The sequence below is a fragment of the Gallinula chloropus genome (genome assembly GCF_964237585.1).
Source record: "Gallinula chloropus genome assembly, chromosome: 31".
NCBI classification, from domain to species: domain Eukaryota; kingdom Metazoa; phylum Chordata; class Aves; order Gruiformes; family Rallidae; genus Gallinula; species Gallinula chloropus.
This window is the reverse complement of record NC_140116.1, coordinates 1,440,011-1,460,228: the sequence shown is the minus strand read 5'-3', so window position 1 is coordinate 1,460,228 and position 20,218 is coordinate 1,440,011. Positions and strand designations below refer to the sequence as shown.

Genomic DNA, 20,218 nt, shown 5'->3' with positions numbered 1-20,218 from the left:
ATTCCTTGCAGCAGCAATTTAGCTGAGGACAGTCAAAAAACCCCCGGGGTGGGAGGGACAGGACGTGACCCACAGGCAGGGGTTTCACAGGAATCACTGCGCACCTTTCGCTGCCGTGATTCCTGGGGGGGGGGGGGAATGATGATTTATTTCTTTTTATTTCAAAACCAAAGAGAAACAAAATCAACACTAAACCATTTTCCCCTTTCAGGCTTTGCAAACACTACACACACCTTAGCAGAAAAGCACCCAGGCTTTCCCAAACCAGAGGCCACACTTTGTTGGGGGGGGGGGGTGTCCCCAGAGAGGACTAAGGTGGTTGAGATGAATTTTGTAGCCCCATCCCTCTTTGACTGATTCTTGGTCTTTACAACCCAAACAGATCAGACTCCCACCCCAACTCGGTTCTTGAAAAACTGTGAAGAAGTGGGACTCTTCAATGAACTGGCCAGCTCCTTTGAGCACGAGTTCAAGAAAGCGGCCGAGGATGACGAGAAAAAGGCAAGAGGCGAAGGCCACCGTAAAAACCCAGCCAGGCTCATACTGCGGGGGCTGGAGGAGGGACGGTGCTGCTCTGATGAAAGGCATATGTTGGAGGGGAACTTAAGTGTGGTCTTGGATTTAATATGCTGGCTTACTTTGGACTTTATTTTTCTAACTCGGGTGACTTTGGCTGGCTAGCCCGCAATCCCAGGCCTGGTGAGAGCGGATTTTAATGGTTTATTATTCCTCAGGCTTTTCACTTCAAAAAAAAGAGATGTTTTTTGGGGGAAAAAAGAAAAAAAGAAAGAAGGCAGGATCCAAACTACCTCTCACCTTGGGGAGGAGATGTGGGAAAAGAGCAGGATTGTGAATAAGCGCTGGGGATCTGAGCACAAATTCCGTCCTTGGGGATCAAGATCCCTAATGATGGTGCCTTAATGATGGGGGCACCCAGCTCTGCCTTTAGCCTTTGAAGGCTGGCAGGGCGCTTGCAAAGAGAGATGTGGGGGGTCTGTGGAGGGCTTTTTCCTAACAAAGAGCTCTGTCTTATGCGAGCTGTATCGATTCCCACTGCCCCTGCCAACCTCGGGAGCGCGAAGGGTCTGAAGGACACCGGGATCTCATCAGATAGCAGCTAATTAAGGACATTTCCCTCCCCCTTTCCAGAATCCGAGCAGCAGCAGATGCATATTGGGCTCTTAGGCTGGCACATACATTTACTAAATTGATCTATGTATGTACATACGCTGGCAGTCAGCGGCGCTGCTCGGAAATAAACTGCAGGAGCACAGCAGCGTAAATCTTCCCCGAGATGGGGAACGGAGGAATTCAGAATTAAAACTGAAAACTGTCTTTCACCCCCTCTCCTAATAACAGGGCTCTTTAAAGCAGAAATTGATCTCTCTCATTGGTATGCCGCAGGGCCGCGCCGGGGCTGCCTGGCATTTTATGCTCTCAATCCCCCCCCCTGCCTTTTGTTCTCCGCAGCCCAGACCCCGAGCGCTGGGAGAAGGTAGCTTTTCCTTTGTGGTTTCACATAGAAATGGGTTGAGCAGCCTGCAGTCTAGCCAACCAGTTTAGATGTGAGACCACCCATCTCCTGGGCTGCGCTACCTAATAGCTGCAGCTGAGATCCTCAGGCTGTCGGATGTTTTCCTTCTGGGGCTTTGGGGTTTTGTTTTTTCCCAGTTTAGGATGACTGCAGTCTAAATATTTCACCCAGTGTGAAGTTTTGGGGTGGTTTCAGGTGTTAGGGAAAGCATTTTTCCCCCTGTCCTCCTAGAAAACCTCTGCCCAGGCAATGTGATGCGATGCTTGTCACCATACGATGCGATGCTTGTTGCTCACCCAACCTGGGCAGAGCCTCCTGCTGCATTTCCAAGATGCTTTCAACATTGCTGCTGGTTGTGTTTTGTCCTCCAGTTCCAAGGGTGGTCTCGACACCAGTTAATTAAAAACATAGGCACAGCAGGAGCTTCCCTGGAGGCGCTTTAAGTGGTTCAGAAACTTTCCTGCACGTTAATCCCGGCTCCTTTGTGATTCCCAGTACAGCAGCTCTGCTTAGGAGGGGCAGGTAAATGGTTACTGCGCTTCCCCCACCAGCAAAGCTCCTGTGTAAATCAGTGTGGAGTGTAAATCAGTGTGGAGAGGAGGCACTGGAGCCACACCCCACTCCAGAGCATCCCTGGATGCCTGGATTTACCCTCTTGCCGTGATTTTCACTCCCTAGAGAGGACACTGAATGCCGTGAAGGAGGTTTAGGTTAGATGTGACTTCTCAGCAGCTGAGGGAGTGAAGGGAAAGCGCTGGGATTGATGGTGCAGGGAGAGAAGGACAGCAGGTTGTTCAGACAGCCCCTCAGGAGAGATTCTCCTGCTTGTGAGGTGGGTTGGAGCCCAGCTGAACGCAGCATCCTGTGCTCAGAGTCTCGCTCCGTCGCGTGCTCCTCCTGCGCTCCCCAATGCCATCTTCTCCAAGGTTTCTATTCCCCCAGATCTGGGGAAGGGGAGAAGTAGCCCTCAGACTAGTTGTGTGTGTCCCCCTTGTTGTCACCCTGCCCTTTTCCAGTCCCCAGCGAGTCATTAACTGGTTAAAATGGGGCACGTGGCACTGCTGGAACCCAGGGTGGTGGCACGTTGCCAGGTTCAGGCATATGGTTGGGTTTTATTTTAATGGGGCGCTCATAGATATTTAATAACTTGCATGGCTCTTTGTTTGCTTTTGATAATCGGGTAATAAAATAATTCAGGCTGATTTATACAATGCTTTACAGCTCTTCTGTGAATGAAAGTGCCTTCTGTAACTCGCAGGCGTTTGGCTTTGTTACCTGTCCTCCTCAGCAGGGCCCTGTCATCAAAACCAAATCCCACCCCAAAACCCCAACCAACAACTAACCTGTGTCTGACTGAGAAACCACCAAATGGTGCTGTCAGGGGCAGAACCCCCCCCCCCCTTTTCCTAGGGGCTCTGTCTCTGTTGGGACGGCACCGCCGCGGCACGGCACCGCTCTGCGCCTCGGGCTCCCAGATGCTACTTCAGTCCAAATAAATAATAATAATTTGGCAAGAGCTCCGAGCTGTGGCTCTTCCTCTGGGAACAGCCAAATGTTTCACAAACAATATGAGCTAATTGTCCTTTCAATCCGTGGCTGGTTTTCCTTGTAGAATGCTGGAGCCCTGGACATGTCCCTGCCCTCCACCCCGGACATCAAGATAAAGGAGGAAGAGCCGGTGGAGGTGGATTCCTCCCCACCAGACAGCCCTGCCTCTAACCCACGGTCACCACCGAGCAAGGAGAAGGTAGGATGTCCCAACCATGTCCTGTGGAGATCACAGAATCCCAAAACCACACGATTGGAGGGGACCTTGAAAGATCATCTAGTCCAACCCCCACACCAGAGCAGGGTCACCTCGATTTGCTCACCCAGGACAGTGTCTGGGGGGTTTGGATGTCTCCAGAGAAGGAGACTCCCCAGCCTCTCTGGGCAGCCTGGCCCAGGGCTCTGCCACGCTCACAAGGAAAGTTTTTCCTTAGGTTCACATGGAACCTGCTCTGCTCCAACTTCCACCCACTGCTCACTGGCCTGAGAAGAGGCCATCCCTTCCCCTGTGCTGTTCTCCAACACCCCCAACCTATACTGGTAGCTGGGGTTGTTCTTCCCCAGATGCAAGATGTTCCTTCTCCAGATGAGAACAAACCTCTTCTCTTGGGTGCTGAGGCCCAATTTGGGCTGATGAGGTTCCCTTTGCTTTAGAAATGGAGAGAAAAGCTTCTTCACTCACATACACGTGGGCTGGCCTTAGGTCTCCACGTGGATTTGGCTGGTGTGGGGAGCTTTGCTGGTTGCCCTGGGAATGCTTTCCTGGCAGGGTGAGGAGTGCCGAGCGAGTCATCTCCACATAGGTCTCTCCATGTCCTGCTGGGGCTGGCTGCTGCTTCCGAGTCTCCATCGGAATAACTTCCCTCTCTGGAGACATTAGCTGGGGCTGGGGCTCCTCAGAGAGGAGGATTAATTCCCAGAGGTGTTGTGTGTCCCATCCCTGTTCTCTGTGCTGCTGACATCACATCAGCGTGGCTGGGACCGAGTCGCTTCCCTCCGTGCCTCAGTTTCTGTGGCGTAGGCGCCTTGACTATCACTTCTAAGCCATCAGAAGGAAGAGACAGCCAGGTAATAATTAAACTGATGAAGTTTAACGTCTCCCTTTCTGTGTTGATCCTCTTCAGGAGATCACCTCCAAGCCTGTAATCATTTCCACACCGACTCCAACCATCGTGCGCCCGGGCTCGCTGCCGCTACACTTGGGTTACGACCCGCTCCACCCCACGCTGCCTTCTCCAACCTCCGTCATCACCCAGGCTCCCCCTTCCAACAGGCAGCTCGGGTAAGTACAGAGGAGGGAAACACACTCTGAGGGGGTTTCTCCTGTACCGTCAGGCTTCCTGGGCAGTAATTAGGTACCTAAATAAGTTCCTTGATTATCAGAACAAGCGAGGTGCCACGGTTCCCGCTGTGGCTGTTTGGGCATAAAGGGCCTTGTTGCGGCGCCGTCTCCAAAAGCAGAATGGGGTGGGGGGGTGGTGGTGGGTGGTGGAAGCGTGTGGAAAGGGGGAACTAATTGTCACGGTGTAACGAAACGAGACCAAACTCACCATGGGGAGAAATTAAACCTCATCCCCCAGCCACGGCGACGTGACGCTTTGTCGCCTGCGATGGGAGCGTGGCCTGACTGGGGACTCCCCAGTTGGCTTTTGGTAAAGAGAGCTCAGCTAAACTCATGGTAGGAAATCGTCTGGATCTTTAACTGCTCTGGGATTTCGCTCAGACAGCTGTTGCCTCTGAAGTGTAACCTCTTCTGCAACCCGCCGGCCTCCTTCATGGGCAGTATCTGCCCCGGGAGCTGTTTGTTTCGGCACGTCTAATGACCTGCTCCTTTTTGCCCCTTTAACAATCTGGATCGGAGGCTCCAGAGCCCTCGCTGCGCTGGTTACGAGCCTGCCACACTCTTCAGTAGCTCTGGCCCTGCACATAAAAGGAAGGAGCCTGAAGGATGCAGGAAACACATTACAATGAGCCCTCAGGAGACGTATATTTAGCCCTGCTTCTATTCTTTGGTGTCAGGATGCTGCTTTTTTGCTGTGGTCCTGGCCTCTGTCTAATTACCCAGGGTTGAGGCTGGCTCCTTACATTAACCAGGCCGTTTGTTTTGGGGGGGAGGTGAGGGGGTGCTTCAGCTGTCAGCTGGTATTTTTGTGTGTGTTTTTGCTTTGACCCCTCTGGCACCATCAATCCAGACTTCCTGACGGGAAGCTTGAAGTTCTGTCTGAGGAGTTAAGGGGTTAAGTGATTGTCCTGAGGCTTTCAAAGGGCGTCATGTCCCTTCTGCAACCCTGTGTGGGCAGAGCCGCCGAGTCGCCACACTCTGAGGCACCAAACACAATGACAACTGGAGCAGGCTGGACTTCTTAATGGGATTTTACACTCCCATCGCAGCCCACGGGGGTAGATCCCTCCTAGGATGTGAGAATCAAACCTCTACAGAGAGTTGGGGGCTGCAGCTTTAACGAGGGTCCCCACGTTAGGGCAGCCGTGGACTTTGTGGTGGGCTTGTCAGCCTGATGGAGATGGAGGGGAGGCTGTGACCTCCCTGCAACTCGGCTTGTTAGGCTGGGATTTTCAAAGCAGCCTGGAGGATTTGGGATGCCCAATAGAAATGAATGAGAGCCGAGCGTTCGCGTTCCCAAGGCAGCCTTAAAAATTCCAGCCTGAGTTATTGGCACCATGAAGTCCCCTCTCTGACCCACGTCCCCTGCTTCTCCCCACCCCGACGTTGCGCCGTGCCAGCACGGTTTCCTCCGAGGATCCCAGCCTCATCCGTCCCCTTCTCTGGGCTCTGCAGAGGAGGCACCAACAAATCTCTTCCTCCCTCCCCCAAAGTCAAGCTCCCAGCAGCTCTGCTCGTCTCTCCCTGGCTCGGCTCTGCCTCCATTCGGCTCCTCGCTGCGCTGCCATGAGCTGAGGAGGAAGGAGTGGTAGATCCCTGCTTGCTGGCAGGGATTTCTTCCTTCCTCTCCTTTCTTCCTTCCTTTTCTCCTTCCTCTCCCCATCAACTGGAGCAGATCAGCCTTCCTAGAAAGGCTGAGACCAGAGGGTCAGAGCCGAAGCGTGGTGAGGTTTGTGACGCTCCGAATTGGAGTCAGGGGCTGTGTGTTGGTGCCTGTTTGTCCCCTCAGGCAGAGACATCACCTTTTGCTCCGAAGGGATCTGCAGTGGAAAAGGTTCTTGGTGTTTTAATTGTTGGCAATTAAGCTCCAGTGTGATCGCCTCCTCCCCCAGCGTGCAGGGAGTGCGGGGAGCGGGACCGGCCCCGTCTCCCAGAGCCATTGTCTGCGCAGACACGAGCCAGCCCTGCGTCGACTCCGCGTTTAGAAGGTTTCCTCAGGAGTCAGAATCAGGAGCGCTCGTTAATGGAAAGCTAAGTCCTTGTAAACCCTCTCGTGGGAGCTCAGCAGACGTGGCTCATAGGCCAAGACGTTACTGGTAGGAGCAGCTGCTCAGACCCCCATCTGCCCGGTGCCCAGCTCAGCCGGGGGGGGGACACTTCTGACCTCCCCAAGGAGGATTTGCAGCAGCCCCTGGATGTTCTTTCCTCTCTGTTCAGGTGGGCTTTTGGCCAGCCCATGGACACGAGGAGTTAGCCAGGGTGTGTTGCAGTGATGGCTGCTGCTGCTGCTGCCAGCTCCCTGGCACGTGCTGGATGCTGTGCAGTGAACGTGCAAGAGGCCGAGCTCCCTTCCAACAAGCAAGAGGCCAGGCTCCCCTTCTGCCCACTCTGCTAAGCTTTGTGCCCACCCTGTCCAGACCAGGCCCTTCAGAAATGGGAAAATGAGCCCAAATCCACTAACCAGAATGATTTCGCTCTTCTGCCCTTGAGCTCCTGGGGCTGCTGGGACGGTATAAACCTGAAATAATCCATGAGAACCTCCTGTTTCTCCAGGTCTCCCACCGGTTCCCTTCCACTGGTGGTGCAGCTCGCAAACGGACAGACCATGCCCGTCCTCCCAGGCCCTCCTGTGCAGATGCCTTCTGTTATATCGGTGAGAGAAACTTCCAACACAGCTCTGTGTGGCAGAGGAGGGGGGGGGACGGTGGTTTTTCCCCTGCCAAATAGACTCAGACACTTCCATTTCCTCAAAATTAAAATATATCTCCCCCTCTGTGCAAGATAAGACTGGAAGAGGAGGAGGAGGGAAAGGGGGGCCGGCTCTGGCAAGGTAGTAATAACGTGACGATCACACTAGAGGGCAATAAGGCTGGAAAAAAACAAAGCCTTGCCTGGACAGATGGCTCACACCATTGATCCAGGGCTGGGAACTGTAGGATCCCTGATTAGCTGCTTCCATTTGGAACAGCGGGCCTCAATTGAAACCGTTCGAGCTTGCAGAGAACATGTTGGTCTTTGCAAGCCAGGAATAAGCCACCCCAACCTCTCCAGCTCTGTGGAGCCGTTGGAGTTATCAGCCTTGAGGGTTGGGCTTTCTTTCCATGGTGCTGAGCTCCTGAGCAGATTCGCCTGGTTGGGTGGCTGGTACATCTTTGGAACGCTTCAGCTCCCGACCGAGCAGCCCTGTGTGAGTCCTGTCTGTCCCACCAGGCACGGCTTTCGGGTTTGGAGTGAGTAATGGCCCCAGAAAACCACCCCCTCCTGCCTCTGGTGATGGGAATGTTGTCGTCAGAGTAGGCAGGCAGCGGGCAGCGTAGCTTGTGGGCACAGAAACATCTTCACACCTTCCCCAGCGCTTGCGACACCTTTGGTACTTGGAAGTGCTGAGAAAAGGCAAAGTAAAGGCTGGGGTGTTTTCCCCTCTCCCCATTTAGGAGGGGGTGCTGTGACTTATCAGTGTTGCAGCTTCACAACAGAGCTGGCTGGAGAACCAGAGGGCATCTCATACCCTCCCGCTCCATCCGCCCTCCTATACCAGTGGGGAAAAGCCCTCGGGGAGGGGAAGGGGAAGGCAGGAGGCTTTGGGCTGCCCTCCCTGCCCTCAGCACTAGGCTGGTACAGCTGGGTGACTCCGGAACAGCCGCCGTGGCCACCACAGGGGTGGCTGCTGGCCGCCGGTGACAGCGGGTGTGATGGATGGCGGCAGTTAAACGCCGAACGTTTGTCAGGATTTATAAATGTGCTTGGTGGGGAATTATTGCAGAGCTGCTCTGCAGAGCTGCCTCACAGAAACACCTTCCAAAACCCATGCCTTGCTTCCTCCCTGCTAGCTGGCTCGGCCCATGTCCATGGTGCCGAACATTCCCGGTATTCCTGGGCCACCCATCAACACCAGCGGGTCCATTTCACCATCGGGACTTCCAGTACACTCAGAAACCAAACTGGTAAGTGGCCAAATTCATTCTGGGGACGGCAGCACGTCCACAGTGTTGTCCCTATGTCCTCACTAGCTCCTCCAGAAGAGATTCCTCCTGGAGCCTTCTTCCCCTGCAGCCTTTGTGAAGTGACTCTGCTTCTCCCACACCCCGAGCAGCTGTGGCAGAGCCTCCCCGTGCCGAGCAGGTGCTGCAGATGCCACCAGGAATATCATCAGGCTCATCAGCACCGTGGCTCTGGCAGGCAGAGCGGCCGCGCCGGCGTCAAGACCAACCTCAGCCCCATCCTAAACACGGCTGTTTTGTAAAGCTGGTGCTTTTAGTTCCAAGCTAACAGATGGGCTGGAGGTGGGTTTGGGGAAGGCAGAGCCAAGAGACGAGATGTTGTGCTACTAATCCGAGGATCTAGAGCTCTTTAAAAGGTTTTAGGGAATCATTTTCCTCTGCTGGCTCTTTGTGGCTCGAACTCGGTGCATGCAGAGTGGGAAGGAGCAAACCTAACGCGGTGACCAGTGAGCAGCAAAACCCCCTGGGGGTTTTTTTTTGGCTGAGATGGGGGTGGAGGTGTTTGCAGACCCTCCTCTTACAGCAGTGCTGCACCCTGTTGCTGCTGTGTGCTGTCACCGCTCCCGTTGCACCCCGTTGAGGTGTCTGTGGGATTCTTGGGTGGATCAAAGCTGTGAGTGGGAGGAGAGATCTTAAACACTGGTCTAGGCATGAAACAGCCCTCCTGCCCCGCTGGCAGCCCAGAGACACAGCCCTGATCACGCAGGGGTCCTTCTCTGTCCCAGAAGGTCCCCTCTGCGGGTGCTCAAGGGCAGTTCGGGCTCGGCAGTTGAGCCCATGGTCTCTCTGCCAGCTGGGGAGCGCAGATCAGTGCCAGTTGCAGTGGTGGTTTTGGGATGTGGTACCCGTCTGCTCGAGCTGGACTTGGAAGCTGCCGCCTGTCGCTGGGTAGAGCAGATGGCGATGGCTTTCGGTTGGGTTTGAATCGGCCGCAGTCCCCAGAGAGCCCGTTCCCTGGCGCCTCAGCTCCTCAAGTATCAGACAACCTGATCCGCTGATGCCTTTTCTTTCTCCCCCTCCTTTGACAGAGGCTGAAGGCCAGCTTGACAGCGTCTTCCTCGCTGAACGGCAGCAACCTGGTCGTGGGCTCAGCCAGCACGATGGTGACCGCACGTCCGGAGCAGAGTCAGATACTCGTCCAGCACCCTGATGCCCCTTCCCCAGCTCAGCCACAGGTCTGCTGCCACTTAGCCCCCAGGGCCAGGCTGGAGGTGCTGTGGGGGGGGTTCTGGGCCTCAGGAACTAAGAGAAGGAAAACCTTACAGCTTCCCAGTTTGTGGAATGGGTTAAACAAACCCCTTGTTTTTTCAGTGCCGCTTCAGCACTAACACCCTCCAACACCACCAGGCCGATAACTTCAGCGACGTGTTAATTTGCTTGACGAGGTCTGGAGTTTCAGAAGAATATTTTCCTCTCTTCTCCCCGCTCAATTACTGGGGTTAAACGCTCCCCTCTTAGGCAATCAACTCCGCTGGCTCCTGCCAGCTAACCAAATGCCAGCCTTCCATCAGGATCGCCACCTGCTCCGTCAGTTAGATAGGCTTCCAAAAGTTTAATATCCATATGCTGCCTGACAGCGAGTACCCAAGTGGAACTGCACTCCCTGATCGTGGCTGGGTAATTACAGAGCCCTCACAGAAGCACCAGCAAAGCTCTAGTCTGCAGGACCCTTTGCCCTCACTGACTTTTCCCTTTGTTCTCCCAAAATAAAACAGGGAAATGGTGCAGCGTTACGAAATGCCTTTGTACCAGCTGCCTCTCAGAGCTTCTTTAGCTGAAGGCATTCGGGGAGGAGAACAGAAATTAACCCAAATTCAGTTTTAGAGCAAATAATTCGTGCTCTGTGTGTGAGGTAACAAACCCAAACAGGGTTACTGAACCCTCACGGGGATGGAGGGTTGAGCGTGCGTGGTTCTGTGCGTCAGCAGCATCGTGGGCTCCCAGCCCTGCACTGTCTGACCATAGGAGGTTGGTGTTTAACCAGTTCACTGCCCAGAGAAGTAGTGGATGCCCCGTCCCAGGAGGTGTTCAAGGCCAGGTTGGATGGGGCCCTGGGCAGCCTTGTGTAGATCCAGGCCTGGAGGTTGGTGTCCCTGCCTGTGGCAGGGGTGTTGGAGCTCTATGATCCTTGGGGTCCCTTCCAACCCAGACCATTCTATGATTCTATGATTCCCTGTGCTCAGGCTCTCAGAATTCCCACAGATCCATGCCTGGAGTTTGCAGGGCGCTTTGCAGGGTGCTGAGGAAGGCCCAGCAACACGCCTTGAAAGGGGGGGTTTGTCCCCCAAATCCCCATAAGCTTCATTAAGCTGGTGCATATCTGCCTTCTCTTCAGCATCCCTCTTTCACCCCATCTCCAGGTGTCCCCTGCCCAGCCCACCCCCAGCACCGGCGGGCGACGGAGACGTACAGTGGACGAAGACCCCGACGAACGGCGGCAGCGATTCCTGGAGCGGAACCGGGCTGCAGCCTCCCGTTGCCGTCAGAAACGCAAGCTCTGGGTGTCCTCCCTGGAGAAGAAAGCTGAGGAGCTCACGACCCAGAACATCCAGCTGAGCGTGAGTATGTAACCGTAGAGGCTGAGCCCAGCCCTTTGCCGCCGGCGCTCTGGAGGGAACGTCTTCCCCACGCTGCGGAGACAACGTCGGTTTGGATGCTGCTCCTCTCTGGAGCTGGATTTCTGCCTCTCTGCTTAAGATTTCGCTCCTTCCTTTCCATCATAGAAGCCCAGACTGGGCTGGGTTGGGAGGGACCCCAAGGATCACAGAGATCCAATCCCCTGCCACAGGCAGGGCCACCAACCTCCAGGCCTGGAGCTACACAAGGTTGCCCAGGGCACCCACCCCCCTCTCTGGGCAGCCCCTTCCAGCCCCTCACCACTCTCTCTAGAAAGAACTTCCCCCCAATATCTCATCTAACCCTTCCCTCCTCCAGCTTCACTCCATCCCCCTTGTCCTGCCAGGACATCCTGATGCTCTGCCTCAAGTGCTGCCTTCAGCACTCCCATTCCCCCTCCCTGTCCCCCCTAAATGAGCTCTGCCCGTCCAGGGATCACACCAGCCTCTGGAGCAGAGCGCAAAGGCCCTGGAGAAACAGCTCTATGTGTGGAGTGGAAACCTCCCTTACACAAGGCAGAGCTCTGGGCTGGCACAGGCTCAGCAGAAGCAATCCCAGTTCCCTTCCCTGCGCCGGGCTGAGCGATGGAGGCTCTGCAGCTGCCATCATCAGCCATAGGAATATTTTCTTCCAGAGAGCAGAGTTTTTCCTGGCTCTTGGGCAGCACCCCCAGCGTGCTGAGCAGAAGTGCAGCACATCTAAACACACAGACTTCATTTCCTTAGCCCCCTTGTTAGTGCTCTCAGCGCTGGCCAAGGATCGCAGGGTCTCCAAAGGCTGAACTCATGCCTGTTCTGGGCTTCTTCTTTCACCACTGGCTGGTGACTCACGTGGTGGGATTTTTTCAATAGCCCTGGTCGTGGTATTTTTATTCTCTTCCCAAGATAATTATAGGAATTGTTTCCTCAGGCAGTTTCCAAACACAATTTACTGGGTTTCAGCTGCTTCTCCAAACGTTTCGGCAGAGGAATGAAACACTCCACAAAGTTTTCAGGGGAATAAACCTGGTTTAAGGAAGAAGCTCTCAGAGTTCCCAAGAGCTTGGAGGAGCTCTGATGTTCCCCACAGCATGGTAGTGTCTGAGCTGGTTTGTAACCTCAGCTTCTCACCCCAAAGTCTCTGCCTCAAGTGATTGGCATTAGCAGGAGGGCTCAGGAGAATCCGTGTCTGGGATCAGATGAGGAAGGTAGTGAGGGGTTTCCAGCTGGTGGCAGAGAGCAATGACTGCACATGAAATGCCCCAAAACCCAGAGATTTTGTTTGCTCTTCTTGGGCCAGAGGCACCTCAAAATGAGAGGACAAAGTGTAAGCACGTGTGTTAACGCCCTGCTGCTGCCTAGAAGGTGGGAGGGAGCTCAGGCCGTGCAGGGAGTGTGAGCGATGCCCATGTGGGTGTTCCTTTGTTCCCTCTCAGAATGAAGTCACGCTACTGAGGAACGAAGTTGCTCAACTCAAACAGCTGCTGCTGGCTCACAAGGACTGCCCTGTGACTGCACTACAGAAGAAAACACAGGGCTATCTGGGTGAGTGACGACTTAACGCTGGTCCTCCCTACCCTTTAAGTAGGTCTAAGGAGATAAAACCCCTCCTGAGCTCTAAAGGGAGCCTTCATCTTCATCTCTGCTCCATCACCTTCCAGCTCATGCAGCTGGCAGGACAGGACAGACCCAGGTCCCGTGTCCTCTGCCGCTGTGGCCTCCGCAGTGAGGAGGAGCCACCCAGGCTGGACAAGACAGAGTGACCAGGCAGTGAGGGCAGTGGTGGCCTGGAGAAGGATGGAGTGACACCTCCCTCCGTGTCTCCATGGGGTGGAATGTTTGAGAAGCGATCCGTGTCTCCGCTTCTCCCCGGAGCGCGGGCCGGCGGCTCCCCTCCCGCTCCCAGGCAGCGTGCCAAGCACTCCACACTCCCTTTGAAGTTGAAAACTATCACTGCTCCGACAGCAGAGCTGGAGTCAGAAGAGGCCAGGCTCTATAAATGACATCATGGGGCTCTATAAATGACATCTTGAGGCTCTGTAGCTCCTTCCCTGCGATGCACATCACATGGGTTCGGGTTGAGAAGCGAGGAGGCTGCTTTCCATCTTCCTGTCCTCCTCTTTTTTTGGGTGATTTTTCTTTTTAATTCATTCCTTAATGCTGCCTGTTTCATTATAATCAACCCAGGAGCTAAACATAATGTCCAGATTCCTCTGTCATCCCTGCCTCACAGTTCCACACCACAGTATTCCCACAAAGCCCTTGGTCCCCCAGTGTCCCCAGCATTAGCAGGATGAGAGAGGCAGGGATGGATGGAGAGGAGAAAAGGAGGATTCAGGTGCCTTCCTGCCCCATCACTTCCCCATTCCCACCCCCTGGCTCTCCCAAAGAGGGGGTGCAGTGAGGCCTGACCACAGTGTGGTGCAGGGCTTGGCAGAGCTGCTTTATTTCCTCTCATTATGGTGACTCAGAGCTCGAGTAACGAGGTCGTGAAAACCCCCTCACCATCCCCTGGCCCTTGCAGACAGGTGTTCGCTCTCTGTGTGGCACACAGAGAGGCAACATGATTTTTCCTGCTAAACTTCCCAAGTTTACAGTTCCTATTATTATCCCTCCCAGTCTTGTCTGCTCCAAGAATAGGAATTCATCATGCAGCTGAATAATAAAGATGAATTTCACACCTCCCTGTCCCCCCCCCCCCCTCATCCCCAACTGCCTTTTTTATTAGGGAGATTTGTGACTAAGCAGCTCCTTAACCAAAACCCCTGGATTCCCTCGATGGAATTACAGCTGCCTCTTGTACAGTTGGGTGGGTTTATTTGTAACACCTTGTAAATCTCCTTTTTTGGGGATGCCAAACTATTCCATCGCTCCCCTCGACCTTCTCTCTCCCTGCCAAGTCCATTCTCTGATCAGCTCTGGATACACCAGCGAAGGGTAAAAACCCCATTTGGGAAAGGAGGGGGGTGATATTTGAGCACCTGGTAAGGAGCTGAGCCCTAAAACACGTTTGCCAGCGCCTGGGAAGGTTGTAAAACCTCTCCTCTGATAGGCTTTTTTCCCCCCTTTCCCTGCTGTCGTGGGGTTTACCCTCTTTGACGTGGAAGAAGTATCCCAGCTCATGCCATTATTTTGCTCTCTTAAAGGAAGGTGACCGCATCTTCCCCGTAATTCATCTCCCCAAGTGCACAGGAGGGAATTTCCTCCTGACATCCGTAGATAATGAGTGCAGACCCCCAAAGAGAGAGGCCTGATTGCTCTCGCCTCGGCGTTTGATAGGTCACAAATTATCCCCCTGCCTTGGAAGCTCTCTGCAGGCTGCTTGTGGGAGACAACCCAAAGTTTTGGGGGGAAAGAAAAAAAGGAAGCCCTGGGAGGAGAAGGTGTCAGGTCTTTGTTCACCTCCCTACCCCTCCAATCCTTACTGCTTGGGGTGAGCAGGAGGAATCGAGTGAGCAAACAGTTTGTAACGGGCTCTGATTGATTCTGATGTTCTAGAGGAGGATGAAGAGCGAACCAGGTGATGGATAGAAAAGCAGGAATGAACCCACCTGCCTTTGCAGGAGGGTTTCTGTCGCCTGGCAGATGGTGAGGATGTGGAAGGAGCTGTTGGGTCTCTGGGCTAAAATGGCCTTGAACCCAGCACCGCGCCGGGAAAGGAGATGCAGGGCAAGGTCCTCACTTCTAATGAGGAAACAGATTGATTAAGGGAAAGGTTACGCTGGGGCTGCCATCCTTGGGGTGAAACCTCTGCACTTCAGCCCTTCTGGATGTGAATTTGGTAAGAGCTGGGTGGGTTTTCTCTGGGCCACCCCTTAGGTCCCAGCTCCGATGGGTTTATTGCCAGCCCTCACTTCCTATTGCCGAACAGCTGGTTGGGATGGGGGGGATGGAGACACCAAGCTTGGGGAAAGGGTGGAACTGGGATTCTCACAGGGATCAGCCTCACCGCTCCAGGCTGCCCTGGCTGGAGAGGGGAGCACGAAGTGAATACCAGCCCAATCTCCCCGCCAGCGCGGGCAGCGACACAACCAGCCTCTCTCTAACCTTGTCTCCTTCTTCTCCTCTCCTTTTCATGCTCCCTCCACCCCATCCCCTTCTCATCTGGCCGAGCAGAGAGCCCCAAGGAGAGCTCCGAGCCCACCGGCTCCCCTGCCCCCGTCATCCAGCACAGCTCCGTGACGGCCTCTCCCAACGGGCTCAGCGTCCGCTCGGCAGCGGAAGCCGTTGCCACCTCGGTGCTCACCCAGATGGCAAGCCAAAGGACAGAACTGGCCATGCCGGTCCCCTCACACGTCATCATGGCTCCACAGTCACAGTCTGCTGGCAGATGATGTCACAGCCCCTGCGGGTGACAGCGGAGCTCCCCACGAACTCGCAGCCGGACAGACTGACCGTAACTCCGTGTCCCTGACCAGTGGGGGGGGCACGATGAGGATTTTTATTTCTCTCTTATTTTTTTTTTGGGGGGGGGGGTGGGGGAGGGGGTTTTGGTTTCTTTTTATTCCCAAGTGAGTTAAGGGCAGCTATGGCGCTTCTTACGCTGCGGAGCCTGGACAGCTCCAGGCTCCCCCTACCCACCCAAAGCCCTGCCAGCGCCTGTCCCGCCCAAGGGGTGGCTGCAGCCTGAAGCGCTCTTCTCCATCCTTCAGTTGACAAGCTGTCAGCTCGCAGAGTCCTCCGAACACCCAGAGCCTGGCTGTGAACAGCACCTCAAACGGGGCCCTTTCAGGTATCGGTTACGTTAACACTAAACCTCCGCGCTCGGTGGATCCCCTTGGGGCTTCCTCTCTTCCAGTTCCCCCCCACACACCCCACAAACACCACCTTCACCCTCCTCCTCCTCCTCCTCCTCCTCCGCTCTGGGCGAAGGAGCACACAGCTCTGGGGAGGCTGTGACATTTAGTCGTGCTGTCAGTGTATTTTATTTTTAACAGCCTGCTGCTTCCAGGCATCTGCTCCCCCCTCTGCTCTGGCTACCCAAAACATTGCACCTTCGCACCAGGAGCCTCCTCCAGCTCCCAGGTTCAAGGGATTTAGGGGTGGCCAGCGTCACCCCCAGTCTCCCAGCGACTCACTGGGGCTGCGATGGGAGTTTAAGCGCCGTTACATCAGTTTGTGCCCCGTGGTTGGGAGGTTGGGACATGGGGATGAAGGAAGGGGATGGAAACGTGTTCCTGGGGACTGTCCCTGGGGAGCTGTGGGTGTTCAAGGGGCCGGGATGCTGCGGGTGCTGGAGGAGAGGTGCTGTCTGTCCTGTCCTGGCAGCGCTCAGCCTTCCATACAGTGAGGTGGTGCAGGGTGCGTCGCCCGGACCCAGCGCCGAGTCGCTCTGGGAGGAGCAGTAACAGTGTGAGGTGCAGAATTGGGCTCTTCCCACCCCCTCCTGTTTCCCAGGATCATCATCCCCATTACCCATGTCAATAACGGTGGCCTTAAATCATGAATTAGTTGCCTCTTCCAAGGGGAGGGAGCAGGAAGTACCAGTTCTGTTCACCCAGCTTTTACCTCTTCCTCCCCTTTATCTTCCACTCCTGGGGATGGAGCATCCGTTGCTTCTGAGCCAGAGCAAACGAAGGATTCACAGAGCTCCCAGGTGCCCAGGGCAGGTTAAGAACCCACCCTGGATGTTTAGAGACACTCAGAATCGGATCTGGTGTGTGTCTGCCTGTGCTTCCCCGAGGCTGCCGCCCGCCCAGGGCAAGCCACTGGGGTGGATAGTTTGGGAACGGGAAGGGAATGCTCTGTGTGTTGGGGATGAGAATCCATGGAGCCACAGCAGCCCCTCAGCCTTCCTCACCCTGGGAAGTCCCTCCTCTGCCCACCTCTCGCCCACCTCAGGTTGCACTCGCCACTTTTGAGCCAAGTTTGCTGGTGGAAGCGATTCCGTTTGGCTCCTCCAGACTTGGAAGGTTCCCAGGGAACAGCAAAACCCAAAGCAAAGTCTGAGTGAGGAACCAGATCCCACCAGGGACGGGGGAGTTCCTGTGGGTTGGTTCTTCTGCCCAGGGGGGTCTCTGCTCTCCCCCTCCTCTCTTCTTCAGCACCTCTGTTTCTCAGCGTTTCCTGGGTCTGGTTTGTCTGGAATCGCTGCGGCTTCCGCGCTGTTCTGGCTCCTCTTGCTCATCTCCAGAGTCACTTTGTGTGTCACCAGGCTCAGCTCCGGCCTCAGCAGTTTGCACTTCTGGGTCAGACCCCCACATAAGTCCCCCTCAAACCCGCCTTTTGCTTCTGTAACCCCCCCCTGCAGAGCCTGTGTGGACCAGAGGATGCCCCAGCGTTACCATCCCGACACGTCTCTGCGGCCAGAGCGAGCTGTGGGGAGCAGCCCCAGGGAAGGGGGGTGCTCAGCAGGTCTTAAATCCGTGTGACCTGGTTTAAAAGGTGTTTCAAGTGGGTGAGGCACAGCAGGACCTTTTCTTGGGGGTGTGGAGGGGTCTAAGGCAGAGGGTTTGCAGGAGAGGCAGGATCCAGGATCCTTCACAACATCTGAAAAGGTGTAGAAACACCCCGTCTGTGTGCTCTGCTGTTTGAATCAGCTCAGTTTGCTTCAGGGGGGCTTTGGAATGAGATTTTCCTGGTTCCTTCTTTGCCTGGGAACAGTGGGAATGACAAGAATGTGTTGTAGAACATATTTGCTTCCTCAGCCGTTGGGTTCCTGTCGTTCGCTGGGAGCCTGCGGTTGTGTCCGGCGGTGCCGACTGTAGCTCACCAGCTCCTCCTAGGCTCCCCCAGCCACGGGCTCTGCGGAGAATCCTCCTGGCTTGTCGAGGGAAAAAAGGGACCAGAGAAACAGGGCTCTGGGCTCATCCTTGGCTGTGTCGGGGTGGATGAGGCTGGTTGCTGGCAGGGTTGGAAGGATGGAGATGCAGGAGAGGCAGCAGATCCGGAGCCGGCGGCGTCGGCATCAGTTGTGGCACCTTCCCTCACCCCTTGTTTCTACCTGTAGGGACTCCCCGGTGATGGGAGAGCAGTGATCACCCAGCTGCTCACCAGCCTCCCACCCAAGGGTTTCCCTGCTGTCACATCGCAGCGTGAGAGAGCTCAGACCTTGTCAGTGGCTTCCATCCCCATCCCTCCATCCCTCACCACCCCTGGTGCCACCAGTGCTGCCCTGCTCCCCAGCTCGGCTCCGCTCCGCCTCCTGTGTGCTCAGTGCCTTGAAAGCATCTCCTGAAACCCCAGTTGTAAAGCTCCAGACCTGGGCAGGGACCGAGCCTTTGACCACAGCATGATGTTTTATTTCATCTCTCTTTCAGTTGAGAGGGTTGTGGCTTCCCCATGTCCCCCTCGGGTGTGTTTCACCCCAAAAGGGTTTGAAACCTGGAGGTCCCGCAGCAGGTTCCAGGTCCCAGAGCAGGTTCCAGGTCTCCATTTCCCTTCTTTGGGCTCCTAAAGGTGCCTGGCAGAGCTGATGCTGAACCCAATCCTAAACCTCAGAAGGAGCTGAATGTCCCAAGGCCAAGGTGGCTGCTGGGAGGGGTGGGATTGGTGTTCGAGAGGTGCCTCTTGCCAGTCTTTTTGGAGAGGGGGGTACACAGAGACACTTTTTCCACTGGTGCTTCTTCCAGCACCTCAGTGTCAATGGAGCAGCCACGTGTCAGTAACATCAGGCTGCCCAGTAATTAAAAGCCAGTTGATGAATATGTGGGATCAGTGTGGAGCCTCCGAGGAATGGAAATCCCAGCTGAGCGCTTCCAGCGGCTCCCAAGAGCCGAAGGGCTGCTGGGTTTGTGCCCTGTGTCATCTCCTTCTCCCTCATCCCTTCTCTTGGAAGTGGTTTCCTTCCCAGGCCGCAGCTGTAGGGCCCGTGCCTTGGTTTTGGGGTGGGTTGGGGTTGGCTGGGATGATGGACTTTGCAGGGTTCCCCCAAACCCAGGAGGGTGACGGTGGCTTTTTCATCTCCTCCTGGTCCAGCTCTTGCTCCAAGACTTTGCAGATGCCTTCAGGAGGGTGCCAAGGGAGTGGGGGGACACCAGTCACCCACCTGGCTCCGCTCAGCACCAGCACTTTCCTCTGGCAGCCCCCAGGCTGTGGTGCCTTAACCGAAACCCCGGATGGTGCCGGAGTCAGTCCTGCGGCTTCAGAGATGGCTCCCCCCTCTCCCACCCCCCAGAGCCCCCACAGCCCATCTGCAGGAGCAGTTTTTTGGGATCTCCATCCCTCTTCCATGGCTGAATTGTTGGGGCAGGGGGGGAGGGGGGAGGGGGGATACTGAGGAGCAGGGAAAAGCCATGTGGGGTTTGGGGTGTGAAGGAGTCAGGAAGAGCCGGAACGGTGGCGCCGGACGGGGGGAATTGGGGGCTTCAAAAAAAGAAACAAGAGGCTGAAAAATGGGGCTGGGGGCAGCTGTACCCCCACCCAGGGGCAATGCTGAACCCCAGGGGCAGGGAGGGGGAGAGAGCCTCTCCCTTGGGTGGAGATGAAGACCTCCTTGGGCTTGGTGTGGGGTTGAGCTCCGCTGTTGCCCCAAACCAGCCCCTTGGGTCTGGATTTCAGTGAAACTCATCATTTCTTCTTACCCAGTTTGGTGTCACCCCCCCCCCCCCCCGTGTGTGTGTGTGTCCCCCCCCCCAATTTCATGCACGATGGGAGGTGACAGATGGACCCGCCGCTCCTTGGGGACACGGGAGGAGAAGGTCCTGAGCCCCCCCACCCCCCACCCCATCCCTCCCAGCTGCTTTGTACAGGAGCTTTGACGATCAATACCAGAAGAAGCTGAGAAAAAGGAGACACACCCCCCCCCAACCCTCCCACCCACCCCACCCCCCCAAAAAAAGCGTACCCAGGGGGTGGGGTACCTATAACCACGTATCTATGAGTATATACACACCTATATAGCCATATCGCAGCTTCCGGAACGGATGCGCAGCTCCTTACGCAACGAAACGGGGTTCCAGCTGGAACCCCTCCCTGCGGCCCCCCCCGGGCCCCGAGGGAGACACCCCCCCCTTTAAACCCCTTCCCCCCCCCCCCCCAACCCCGCCCCCGAATATCCCCTCATGGGCTCCTGTGAGCGGGTCCTCACAGCCGCCCACCCCCCCCCGGGGACCCGGGGACATGGCAGGGGGAGTGGGGGGGATGCGGTGGGGGGGCTGGGGGGGTGGGGGGGTGACACAGACACGTCCTGGCTCCCCCCCCCGCCCCAGCCCCCCGCCCGCCGTACCCAACATGTAACGTGCCTTTATTTATGCTGCAA

At 55.7% G+C, this 20,218-nt stretch overlaps 1 protein-coding gene across 3 annotated transcripts in view; it reads left to right on the top strand.

The window, feature by feature from the left end:
• The window catches only part of LOC311202649 (cyclic AMP-dependent transcription factor ATF-7), a gene marked incomplete at its 5' end in the record, with an annotated part of 43,451 nt that extends 28,061 nt beyond the window's left edge, over positions 1-15,390 (top strand). The window contains 9 exons of one of the 3 annotated variants that reach the window (XM_084277238.1): positions 383-501; positions 3,147-3,281; positions 4,207-4,364; positions 6,978-7,077; positions 8,255-8,368; positions 9,454-9,600; positions 10,786-10,983; positions 12,456-12,564; positions 15,136-15,390. In XM_084277238.1, coding sequence (XP_084133364.1) covers positions 383-501; positions 3,147-3,281; positions 4,207-4,364; positions 6,978-7,077; positions 8,255-8,368; positions 9,454-9,600; positions 10,786-10,983; positions 12,456-12,564; positions 15,136-15,353 — 1,298 coding nt within the window. In that variant the 3' untranslated portion in view covers positions 15,354-15,390. Of the gene's footprint in view, positions 1-382; positions 505-3,146; positions 3,282-4,206; positions 4,365-6,977; positions 7,078-8,254; positions 8,369-9,453; positions 9,601-10,785; positions 10,984-12,455; positions 12,565-15,135 lie in introns of all 3 variants that reach the window. The other 2 variants (XM_084277239.1, XM_084277237.1) reach the window with 2 other exon arrangements.
• Positions 15,391-20,218: the final 4,828 nt, after the last annotated feature.